Raw genomic sequence first — 12,545 nt, 5'->3', positions numbered from 1 at the left:
GTCCAATTAAAATTGAAATCCAAGTCACATTCTTACCCCAGCTACAGGATATTTGCTCACAATCTCGGACACAATTTGAATTAACTCTGCAACAGCGAAGATGGAGTCCTGCTCGAGGTCGATGATATCAAACGCACAGTGTATTTGATAAGGAAGCCCATTCGGAAGAAACCTCTTCTTCATGCAGTACCTTTACAACAAAATGATGAGAATTCACTTAGGATGCGGCATCGTTCAGACCTATCTTTGCTCATCCATGAGTTTTCAAGACAATCTGCATTTTCATACAGCACGTTCAATATCTAGCCAAGTTGTGATTCAGCATAACTATTTTTTTACCAAAATAAAACAAAATTATAAATCAGGACCAGATTGCTCTTTGATCTAGGAATTATAGCTGAGATTTAAAACCTCTCTCGCCGGCGAGAATGGTGTGTGGGAGGGGTTAAAATCTGAAAACATTACCTCCCGGCTCCAACCGGCCGTGTTCTCGACCGCCGTCAGTTTTATGACGATGAATCAGGCCATCGACGAGGCTCCCGCTAAAGGCAGACTCACTTAACATTCAAAATAATATTAACCTGAAGTCTGGGGGAAGTCCTGCACTGTCTGCAGCCCAGCAGCAGAAGCATGGCGGGAGAAGTCGACTGGCCAGAAGAGGCAAAGGTCAGTCTTTAAAAAATACTTCTGTTAGAACTCCTTGTGGGCCAGGAGTGCTCCCTGCAAGCCCTGTAAGGAGCTCTTGGGCCTTCCCAGCCACGGCCTCCCCTCGATCTCCAGACCCGGCCTCTCCCCAAATCGCCCTGAAGTCCCCTCCTTTCACTGAGCGCCGGGGACCGTTCCTGCCAAATTCCCGCTCCCGCCCGCCGACCAGGTAGTTCGGGCGAGACCCCGGGAACTTTTATGTTAATGAGGCCCTGCGTTCAGATTGTCCGGGCCTCCACGACCCCGGATGCTGCGGGTGCGCTGCCCGCTTTGAGGCTCTCACGCACCGATCCCCATCCCCCCTTGAAAACCGGGGCTTACATCACTGGAGTCTTTAGTGCGTCATTGCTGAGAATGCTCACTTGGCCCACTAAAGACAGGAAATGTAGTGGTTGCTCAAGGCAAGTTAGCTGGCACAGAGCATTCACTCAAACTGGTCATTTCGTCTCCGCAAGACCATTTTCTCATTGCTGAGATGTGATTAGAGCATTCAGGCAATAATTGATGGAGCTAACAAATAAAAGGCTTTTAAATGTTTTCAGCATCACAGCAACCAATGTATCTAATAGAGAACATTTTGTAATAGAATAAAGTAGAAATTTCTTCCTCCTGCCGAACAATTTGTTTCGGTTTGTCATTTTGTTATGAAGGAATAACAAGGCACAGAGCAGCCCACGTGCCTGTATTTCTGTAAAAATATCATCACACAGCCTCCATTTACCTTTTAATTTCACTTATTTTGTTTTTATGAACAAACCGCACAAAGGGCACCTGTAAACAGAGGGAGACATTAACAGTCAGACGGAATGGTAACCAAACAGGGTTTTGTATTTTTTATGCAATTATTTTGTGCAAGAACAGGTCACGTGCAGAATGTCCTGGCCAATATTTATCCCTCAGCTAACACCACTAAAAACAGATTATCTGGTCATTTATCTCATTACTGTTTGTGGGAGCTTGCTGTGCGCAACTTGGCTGCTGTGTTTCTTACATTACAACAGTGACTACACTTCAAAAGTACTTCATTGGCTGTAAAGTGCTTTGGGACATCCCGAGGTCGTGAACGGCGCTATATAAATGTAACTTCTTTCTTCCAATGCAGTGTATTACAATACTGTATTAGTGTGCCATATCGTGCAAACATACCTTGTGATCCAGCGTCATTTCATAAATATACCCATCACTACTTAGCATTGTTGTGACGTCACAGCGACAGGACGTCCCCACACTGAATGGAATAATCTCGGGAATATCCACAGGAACAGCACCTGGAGCAGAAGAAAATATAACTCTCACACTCACTTCCGCCTCCAGCACCGTTGCTCATTACAGCACAGCTGAGAAAGGGAATCTGTCGCATGAATAATTCCTAATTGTAAAACTACAGCCTGGTGCCCCATGGCGACAGATCTAACAGCCACAAGTTTTGCAGAAGAGGGTGAAAAGACCGATTGAGATTTAACTACTTTATGCAGAGGGTGGAAGGATTGCCAAGGAAGGCATCAGGGGGCTGATTGTATCAGCTAATTGAAGAGAGAGTTGGGTAAGTACCAGGGGAACAGAATTACAGAGGGATATCATGGGATATGATATTTACTGGACACTGGGACCAGCCAGATGGAATTCAATGGCCTTTTCCAATCTTTCACATTCTTATGTTCCTGAGTGTGGGGCAGGCCTGATGGACCAGCTGGTCTTTTTCTTTCCGTCAAATTCATATGCTCGTAGGTAGGAGTGCTATAGGACTTAAGTCCCCGTGGCAACACATTTATTTCGAATATATCCATACCACAAAGTGCCTTACTTGACTGGTTTCCCCCTCATTGGATCTGAACAGCAAACATCAGTAAAATAAAACACAGACCGCAACAACAATAACACAATAGCTAAAACCTTAGAAAATATGAATAGTGCTAAATAAGTCAACAATGTCTCAGCAGGTAGCTAAGTGTTTGGGATAGCTCGCTTGCAAGAACAGACAAGGAGGACAACACACAAGCAGTCTCTTGGCTGTGTTTTTCCACTAGGAAGATGGCACGCGTGGCTTCCTGCACATGTATGCAGCACGTGTCATCTCTCTGGGAGCGTCACTGTTGAGTTTTTAAGTGTAAGGTAGACAGCACTGCATGTGACACTCCTAGTTCCTACAGGATGCAACAGCGCTGTTAATCTTTTCACTTACCTAACTCAATGCTCTTTAAAAATCTGTTATTTTAATCTATTAAAACATTTATCAAGCAGTTCAGCTCCACAAAGTAGAACCACCCCTATAATTACCTGCATAAATCACTGTGATTATCAGCCCACTGAAGCGCACAGGGTACATTCACTCAAGCATCACTACTTGAAACAAGTGACTATGTAGCAACAATACTGAGGTTGTGAGAAAGACCAGATTTTAAATGGGGTGGAGGGGAGGGGGAAGTGGGAGGCCCGAAGCAAATGGCAGCACCCAGCAGTTATGAAGGAATTGCGGCCCTGGCTGATTTTAGCTCAAGGTCCACATTTGAATAATTGATGTCTGTGTCCTGCTTGTAGTCAGCGCGAGTGATGTCAAGGCCGGCGGGTGGGAGCGGGAATGGAGGTTGGCTCCGGCTACCGCTGGGGACCTGAGGGAACAGACTCCGGGACAAATGCTGAGGGGCGGGGGGGGAGGTTTCCCAAACAGTTGCCGGTGTGGGGAGGGAAAGGGAGGGCTGGGTCAAGAGAGGCCCGAGGTTTTCTCCCTGCTCCTCCGAAGATTCCAACATTTTACTTATCTTGGCCTCTCCTGGCCGCTCTGCTGCATGTCACCAGGTTTCTCTGGGGAGTTTGACACCAGCCGGTCTTTGCAAAATTCACACCACGGTACCGATGACACCATCAGGCCGCGGCTTTTCAATTTAAATGAGGCCCTCGGCCATCTGCAGCAGGAGTCTCAGCCGACTTCAAAGTCAGTGAAAGCAAGATGTCGCCGGGTGGGAATGGTGCGGCCTCAGGCCGCTTAGAGGATTCAGCCTGATTTTAACCCCTCCCGCACACCATTCTCACCAGGCCGGGGGGTTAAAATCGACCCCATTGAGATAAGATTTTTGCCGTTTCGGTAGGACTTTCCGAACATACAAAAATCAAGGACATGAACCAGCTGATCCATCAAGCCTGTCCCATACTGTAATGGTGCAACCTATACACACCATAACCCCCGCAGGCCCCCCCGCCCCCCCCCCCCCCCACACACACACACACCAAACATGCAATCTCCTGAGAGAGGCAAAAACACAGGTAAAAAAACAAACACTAATTCTGGGGAAACAAAATTCTGTGAAATTGCTCTCTGATCCCCAAAGGCAATCAAACAGAGGACCAGAGTGATTGGAAGACCCATCCCCCAATATCCCTACAACCTTCACACGGTGATGTGTGATGTCGGCCACAGTCAGAAACTTGTCCAGCTGCCTTTTGAATGAGCAGTGAGCCCGTGATCAGTGTATCAGACAACAACTTGTTCCACAGGTCAAACAACATACCTCCAGACATCTAACCTAGTTCTATGCTTACACAATATATTTATGCCACAGGTCCTCCCCATCCTATCTAACTCAAATAGCCTATCTACCTGAACCAAATCTAATCCTTTCACTATTTTAAACAGATTAATCAAATCTCCTCAAAGTCTATGCTTTGCTAAAGTAATCCCCACCCCCTACCCGTGTATCTAAGCCTATTGTGGTAACTAAGGACCTGTATACTAGGTATCAATCTAGTGGCCCTCCTCTGAACTTTTTCCAGGGCTTCTATTATAACCCATCATGTGAAGGAATCAAAACTAAGGAATCAAAACTGGACACAGTATTCTTAATGAGCTCTAACCAAGGTCTTATATTACAGTATTGTTGTTTTGTATTTAATCATCTGGTAATACATCCTCACTGTCTGTTTCTTAATTTTTAATTTACAACCAGTGCTCTCTGAGAGCTAAGCATCCATGCTGAACAGCAAGCACCGACAGACTCAATTGTCACAGTTGACTGAACATCGCACTTACTTGTTGATTCTGCGCAGGTGAAAGGCACCCCTCAAACTTACACAATAAAGGTGCAATGTTTTCATGAGTAAGTGCTTGGCAAACCTTTCCACGTTTGCAAATGCACAATGTGATAATGTAAATTGCACCAAAAACGCATTATTGAATCATTTTCACCGAGAGTTATTGTAACAAAAATGATGCACTGCTCTCTTCCCATATGAAACCCCCCAAAAAAGGTTGCCAAACACTTTTCTCAAAGATGCTAGCCCTTTAACGAAATCAATAGTTATATAAGACCACGTACCATGCTTTTGAAATATCAGCCTCAGTTCTCTTTCAACAGATCGCCATGACCTGGATGATGAAATGGTAAAGACCCTGTCCACGATCTGAAGCGAAAAATAGGACACAGTTGTGTAATCATGGTTTGCTGCAGAAACATTTGTGCCCATCACCCCTGTGCTCGCGACCTACATTGGCTCCCAGTTAAGCAGCGCCTCGATTTCAAAATTCTCATCCTTGTTTTCAAATCCCTCCATGGCCTCACCCCTCCCTATCTCTGTAATCTCCTTCAGCCCCACAATCCTCAAGATATCTGCGCTCCTCTAATTCTGCCCTCTTGAGCATCCCTGATTATAATCGCTCAACCATTGGTGGCCGTGCCTTCTGTTGCCTAGGCCCGAAGCTCTGGAATTCCCTGCCTAAACCTCTCCGCCTCGCTACCTCTCTTTCCTCCTTTAAGACGCTCCGTAAAACCTACCTCTTTGACCAAGCCTGCCCTAATTTCTCCTTATGCGGATCAGTGTCAAAAAAAATTTCTTAAAATACTCCTGTGCAGCGCCTATGGACATTTTACTACGTTAAAGGCGCTAAATAAATACAAGTTGTTGTTGTTGTTTTCAATTGCACTTAAACAGGAAATCTCACCATCACCGACCCCTTTGAAAATCCAGCCGCGGCAAAGAACTGTATCATTATCAGCTTTTCATCCAGTTCTGTCCATTTTAATATGCAGGTTGAGGACATTCTCTGGTGGTATTAGTATAGCTGGAATTTATCATCAACTTCGGAAGAGATGTGGGGGGGGGGGGGGGGTAATTTTAACCTAATCACTGGGCGGGAAACCCACAAGATCGGGTGGAATGCCGGGTTTACACCCCACCCGACCTTGCTCTCTCTTGACTTCAATGGAGAGCACTATCGGGCGGGATTAAAGCCTCCGTTGCACCTGATCCCGTCAGTTTCCTGAGGGCCGGGTAGGTTAAAATTGATCCCCATGGTGACTAAATTATTTTAAAGACCTCAATCAAATTCTATTTAGGTTTTCATCTTTTAAAACAGACTGAATAAAAGCACATTACAAGCAATGTTCCTATTAAACTGCACGGCCACGCAGCTGCCTGGAGGTCCCGCGCAGGCCGATCGCTGGCTTTTCAATGGGACATTTTGCGCATGTGCGTGATTTTGAATGGGCTGAGTAGTCCGTTAAAGGGATCACACACCCAAAAGAAATTAGTGGGAACATTACTTACAAGGAACGGGCAGGGAAATGGGACTAGTTAGGTCCAGTTGAAGAGTTAGCACCAGCCCAGGTATGATGGACCAAATGCCCTTCTTCTGTGCTGTAATTTCTATGATTCAAGAGTAAATAAAAAATCTTCACTTTGCAATATTGTATTATGTTAGCGTTCCCTACTTAATTTACTGAGAATACCTCACTAAGTGCATGATAGTAAGCAGATTCTTGATCCTTGGAGACTTTTCCAACAAGCTGTTCAAAAATCAATTTGATGGTTTCTCTGTGTGTGTCTTTATCTGGTGATGAAAGAGTTTGATTCAGTATTTCTTCCAGTTTCCTCCTTTCCTCAGGCAGAAGGCCCATATCCTTACTGTGAAGGATCTCCTCGGCACTGGGCCTTTTCAGAGGATCATCCTGCAACAACTCTCGACATGTCTGCAGCTGTAAAAGAAAAACACGTTTATCAGTGCTATTTAACTAGTGCTGTAAATTACATTAGAAACTAGAATCAAGGATCTGAATTTTGCCAGCGCTCAGAGGGCGTGTTTGGAGGCAGGTCTGCTGTCAAAATCCAAATGATTGACAGTGGGGTGGTATCCCGCTCTAAATCCGCCTCCTTGTGAGTTTCCCTAGTGCCGGTTCTGCCTGCGCTTTGCAGACATGGCACTAAGCGGCGGGTCATGCAATTGTGCTTGTTGGAAGGGTGTTTAAAGCAATTTAATCACCATTTTACCAGGTACAAAGCATTTTCCCAAGTTTTCCACAAGGTTCCCGTCGCTCAGGGATCACGCCAGGTAATTATGTTGGGTTCTGAACAACTCTCCATTTGTTTCATTAGGTCACAGCTGCAAAAGTGCTATAAAAGCTAACATTTTACAGCTGGTCACTTTCCAATCTCAGAAGCTTCAGCCTTCAGTATTTGGAACCCACTCTTGAGTTTTATGCACTTTTGAAGTGTTTGGAGTAATCTCTCTATCCACTGTCACCTCCTTGGAACAACCTATCTCAACATTGACAGATCGCTTCTGTCATCTCAATCTCAATCGTAATAAGGTGGATGAATTAGCTGCGCAAATAGAGGTAAACGAATATGATATGACTGGGATTACGGAAACATGGCTCCAGGGTGGCCAAGGCTGGGAACTCAAATATCCCGGGGTATTCAATATTCAGGAAAGATAGGCAAAAAGGAAAAGGAGGTGGGGTAGCATTGCTGGTTAAAGAGGGGATTAACACAATTGAAAGGAAGGATATTAGCTCTGATGATGTAGAATCTGTATGGGTAGAACTGAAAAATACCAAGGGGCAGAAAACGTTAGTGGCAGTGGTATATAGACCTCCAAACAGTAATGCGGAGGTCGGGGATGGCATTAAATGGGAAATTAGAAAAGCGTGCAATAAGGGCACAGCAGTTATCATGGGTGACTTTAATCGACATATAGATTGGGCTAACCAAATTAGTAACAATACTGTGGAGGAGGAATTCCTGGAGTGTATACGGGATGGTTTCCTGGACCAATATGTCGAGGAACCAACTAGAGATCAGGCCATCTTAGACTGGGTATTATGTAATGAGAAAGGATTAATTAGCAATCTTGTTGTGCGAGGCCCCTTGGGTCAGAGCGATCATAATATGATAGAATTCTTCATTAAGATGGAGAGTGAAATAGTTGACTCAGAGACTAGGGTCCTGAATTTAAATAAAGTGGACTACGATGGTATGAGGTGCGAGTTGGGTAGGATTGATTGGGTAATGACACTCAAAGGGTTGACGGTGGATGGGCAATGGCAAACATTCAAAGATCGCATGGATGAACTACGGAATTTGTTCATCCCAATTTGGCATAAAAATAAAACAAAAAAGGTCACTCAACCGTGGCTAACAAGGGAAATTAGGGATAGCATAAGATCCAAGGAGACGACATATAAATTGGCCAGAAAAAGCAGTAAACCTGAGGATTGGGAGCAGTTTAGGATTCAACAAAGGAGGACAAAGGGATTAATTAAGAGGGGGAAAATAGAATATGAGAGTAAGCTTGCAGGGAACATAAAAACTGACTGTAAAAGCTTTTATAGATATATGAAGAGAAAAAGATTGGTGAAGTCAAGCGTAGGTCCCTTGCAGTCAGAATCAGGTGAATTTATAATGGGGAACAAAGAAATGGCAGACCAATTAAATACATACTTTGGTTCTGTCTTCACAAAGGAGGACACAAATAACTTCCCAAAGATGTCGGGGAACATAGGGTCTGTTAAAGGGAGGAACTGATAGAAATCGGTATTTGTAGGAAAATGGTGTTAGGGAAATTGACGGGATTGAAGGCAAATAAATCCCCAGGGCCTGATAATCTACATCCTAGGGTACTTAAGGAAGTGGCCCTAGAAACAGTAGATGCATTGCTGGTCATCTTCCAAAATTCGATAGACTCTGGAACAGTACCCATGGATGGGCAGGTAGCTAATGTTACCCCACTGTTCAAAAAGGGTGGTAGAGAGAAAACAGGGAATTACAGTCCGGTAAGCCTGACATCGGTAGTGGGGAAAATGCTAGAGTCCATTATAAAGGATGTAATAGCAGAGCACTTGGAAAAAAGTGACCGGATCGGACAAAGTCAACATGGATTTACAAAAGGTAAATCGTGCTTGACTAATCTAGTGGAATTTTTTGAGGATGTAACTGGTAAAATAGATAAGGGAGAACCAGTGGATGTGGTGTATTTGGATTTTCAAAAGGCTTTCGATAAGGTCCCGCATAAGAGATTAGCGTGTAAAATTAAGGCACATGGGACTGGGGGCAAGGTATTGACTTGGATAGAGAACTGGTTGGCAGACAGAAAGCAAAGAGTTGGAATAAACGGCTCTTTTTCCGAGTGGCAGGCAGTGACTAGTGGGGTACCGCAGGGATCGGTCCTTGGACCCCAGCTATTCACAATATATATCAATGATCTGGATGAGGGAACTAGATGTAATATCTCCAAGTTTGCAGATGACACAAAGCTGGGTGGGCGTGTGTGCTGTGAGGAGGATACCGATAAACTCCAGTATGATCTGGACAGGTTGGGTGATTGGGCAGAAGCATAGCAGATGCAATATAACGTGGATAAATGTGAGGTTATCCACTTTGGTGTCAAAAACAAGAAGGCAGATTATTATCTGAATGGCAATAGATTGGGAGAAGGGGAAGTGCAACGAGACCTGGGCGTCCTTGTGCACCAGTCGCTGAAAGTAAGCATGCAGGTGCAGCAAGCGGTTAAGAAGGCAAATGGTATGTTGGCCTTCATAGCGAGAGGGTTTGAGTACAGGAACAAGGATGTCTTGCTGCAGTTGTACAGGGCCTTGGTGAGACCACATCTGGAGTATTGTATGCAGTTTTGGTCACCTTATCTGAGGAAGGATGTTCTTGCCATGGAAGGAGTGCAGCGAAGATTCACCAGGCTGATACCTGGGATGGCAGGAATGACGTATGAGGAGAGATTGGGTCGACTGGGCTTGTACTCACTGGAGTTTAGAAGAATGAGAGGGGATCTCATCGAAACTTATAAAATTCTAACAGGACTAGACAGACTAGATGCTGGAAGGATGTTCCCGATGGTCGGGGAGTCCAGAACCAGGGGTCACAGTCTAAGGATAAAGGGTAAGCCATTTAGGACAGAGATGAGGAGGAATTTCTTCACCCAGAGTGGTGAACCTGTGGAATTCTCTGCCACAGAAGGCAGTGGAGGCCAATTCATTAAATATATTCAAGAAGGAGTTGGATATATTTCTTAAGGCTAAAGGGATCAAGGGATATGGAGAGAAGGCAGGGACAGGCTACTGAATTTGGACGATCAGCCATGATCTCATTGAATGGCGGAGCAGGCTCGAGGGGCCGAATGGCCTACTACTGCTCCTATCTTCTATGTTTCTAGCCATTGGGACGTTCAGAGGTAGTGTAAGGAGCTATATAAATGCAAGTCTTTCTTTTTACTATACATTCTAGGTTGAAATAAAGCAATCTGTTGATTCACTTCAAATTATAACTGTCTGTGCTAGTACACATTACAATATAGTCTAAGATTAACTGTTGTACCATAAAATTCTAATGAGTCATAAAACTTGATGGAGGGTGAGACATGCAGAGGACCAATTGAAAAGTTAACTTAATATTTTCCATAAACTTCTATTTGTATAAATATACCACATTTGGAGTATCTGAAGATAACCTCTAATAGCTTTAAAATTCAGCTATCTTAAAACCTTTGTCCCAGTGATCAAACAAGTTCCAGGACACCACGGTGACTGGGAGACCCATCCCCCCAATACCCCAACCACCTTCAATATTCGTGATGCTGGCTGCAGTCAGGAACTTGTCCAGCTCCCTTTTGAATGTTTGCAGTGAATCCGCACTCATTGAACCAGCCGGCAACTTATTCCGGAGCTCCACAAAACTCTTTGAAAAGAAGTACCCCCTGACATCTAATCTAGTTCCGCGCTTATATAACTTATGGTCCTCCTTAACCTACCTAACTCAAATAGCCTATCCACATATAACTTCATTATTTTAAAGATCTCAGTCAAATCTCCTCAAAGTCGATGCTTTTCTATAGTAAAATCCCAACTCGCCAAGCCTAGTGTGGTAACTAAGGACTTATGAACTACATACCTTTTTCTGATTCTTTTCCTGAGCTCTCTATATCACCCACCATGAGAGGGGAACAAAACTGGACACAGTATTTAAATGAGTCCTAACCATTGTCTTAAACAAAGACAGTAAATTCTTTTTTTGTTTTGTATATAATTGCCGTGGTAATACATTCTCAATCTCTATTTACTTTTACAATAACCTCACGGTACTGCACATGGACCTTCAGAGATTCAGATACTAGAACACCAAGGTTCTTCTCCCGCATACCAACCCTAAGCTCGCAACCCCTGCATGGTGTACACATGTTTGGCATTACGACATGCAGAACACTATATTTATTTATCTATATATATAAAACAGTATGGCCTAGAAATTCAGTATAGCCACATTTGGGGCGCTACAGCTGGGCGGCCGCTAAAGTTTGCGCCCGCGCAACTTCGCGCCACCTTCGCCGATATTCAGTGGCATCGCCCCAAGAGGTTGCTGCTGCGCTAAAACAGGCGATGCACGACTATCATTAGGCGCTAAGCCGGCGGCCCGGGGCGAAACCCCCGAGGGCGGGCGCAGCGCAGGTGCGGCGAGCTGCTGATTGACGGCAGACACTCTGGCGCCGGTGAGCTCTTAAAGGGGGAGGGTGGATTTGTTTTTTTGAAAGGCCGAGACTGGTCGATTTGTGTTTTTTGGGGGGGCTTCTCTCCATTAGTTTGTAATGTGGGAAGGGCAGAGGTTTCAAAGAAATAAATGTTCTTAAATCGCACTGTCCATGCTTTCTTTTGGAAGTCCTGGTTGCCCTGCTCGGCTGAGGGCTTGTGGAGCGGCTACATTCTTCTTGTGCCATTGGCACAAGCCATTCCCTGAGAGGGGGCCTAGAACCAACGTTCAATAAGCAGCCGACGGGCTGCCCTTGCACTTTCTGCCTCCCTCCTGTGCTGGTCCTCCTCCTCCTCCTCCTCCTCCTCTGGTGGTCCTCCAATGTCTGGTGGCAGTGGCTGAGTCCTGCGGATAGCCAGGTTGTGCAGCATGCAGCACACGACCACGAAATGCGAGACTCGCTCAGGCGAATACTGTAGGGCTCCTCCGGAACAATCCGGACAGCGGAACCGTTGCTTCAGGACGCCGATTGTTTGCTCAATGATGTTCCTGGTTGCTTGATGGCTGTCATTGTATCCCTCTTCAGCAGGGGTGCTGGGCACACGGAGCGGGGTCATCAGCCATGTGCACAAAGGATAGCCTTTGTCCCCGAGAAGCCATCCTCGTGGGTGAGGCTGGGCCTGGAACATGTCTGCCACAGAAGTCTGGCGCAGGATGAAGGCATCGTGGCTGCTGCCTGGAAAGCGGGCATTGACAGCTAGGATGAGCTGCCTGTGGTCACACACCAACTGCACGTTGAGCGAATGGTAGCCCTTCCGGTTGCGGTAATCCTCGGCATTCTCCAGAGGTGCCCGCAAATCCACATGCGTGCAGTCAATGGCACCCTGCACCATGGGGAAGCCGGCTCATGCTGCAAAGCCCATTGCACGCTGTTACTGCTTGACAAGGGCCATGGAGAAGGAGATGAACTGACGTCTCCTTCTGAAAAAGGCATTGGTCACCTGGCGGATGCAGCAATGCACGGCAAACTGGGAGATGTTGGAAATGTCCCCAGTAGCAGATTGGAAGGAGCCGGTGGCATAGAAGTTGAGAGACACCGT

General features: G+C 45.5%; 1 protein-coding gene across 8 annotated transcripts in view; it reads right to left on the bottom strand.

Moving 5' to 3' along the window:
* The window catches only part of LOC147121782 (eIF-2-alpha kinase GCN2-like), a 161,332-nt gene that overhangs the window by 43,219 nt on the left and 105,568 nt on the right, over positions 1–12,545 (bottom strand). For 7 of the 8 annotated variants that reach the window (XM_085982284.1, XM_085982286.1, XM_085982282.1 and 4 more), the window contains 5 exons: positions 6,426–6,671; positions 5,016–5,100; positions 1,852–1,973; positions 1,427–1,476; positions 37–190 (listed from right to left, as the gene is read on the bottom strand). In XM_085982284.1, the coding sequence (XP_085838410.1) occupies positions 37–190; positions 1,427–1,476; positions 1,852–1,973; positions 5,016–5,100; positions 6,426–6,671 (657 nt within the window). The remainder of the gene's footprint in view (positions 1–36; positions 191–1,426; positions 1,477–1,851; positions 1,974–5,015; positions 5,101–6,425; positions 6,672–12,545) is intronic. The other variant, XM_085982287.1, reaches the window with a different exon arrangement.

This window comes from Somniosus microcephalus, chromosome 3, assembly GCF_052327205.1.
Source record: "Somniosus microcephalus isolate GS21.2 chromosome 3, FLI_Smic_1.0, whole genome shotgun sequence".
NCBI lineage: Eukaryota > Metazoa > Chordata > Chondrichthyes > Squaliformes > Somniosidae > Somniosus > Somniosus microcephalus.
Note: the sequence above shows the minus strand (reverse complement) of the source record. Positions and strands in the feature narration are given on the sequence as shown.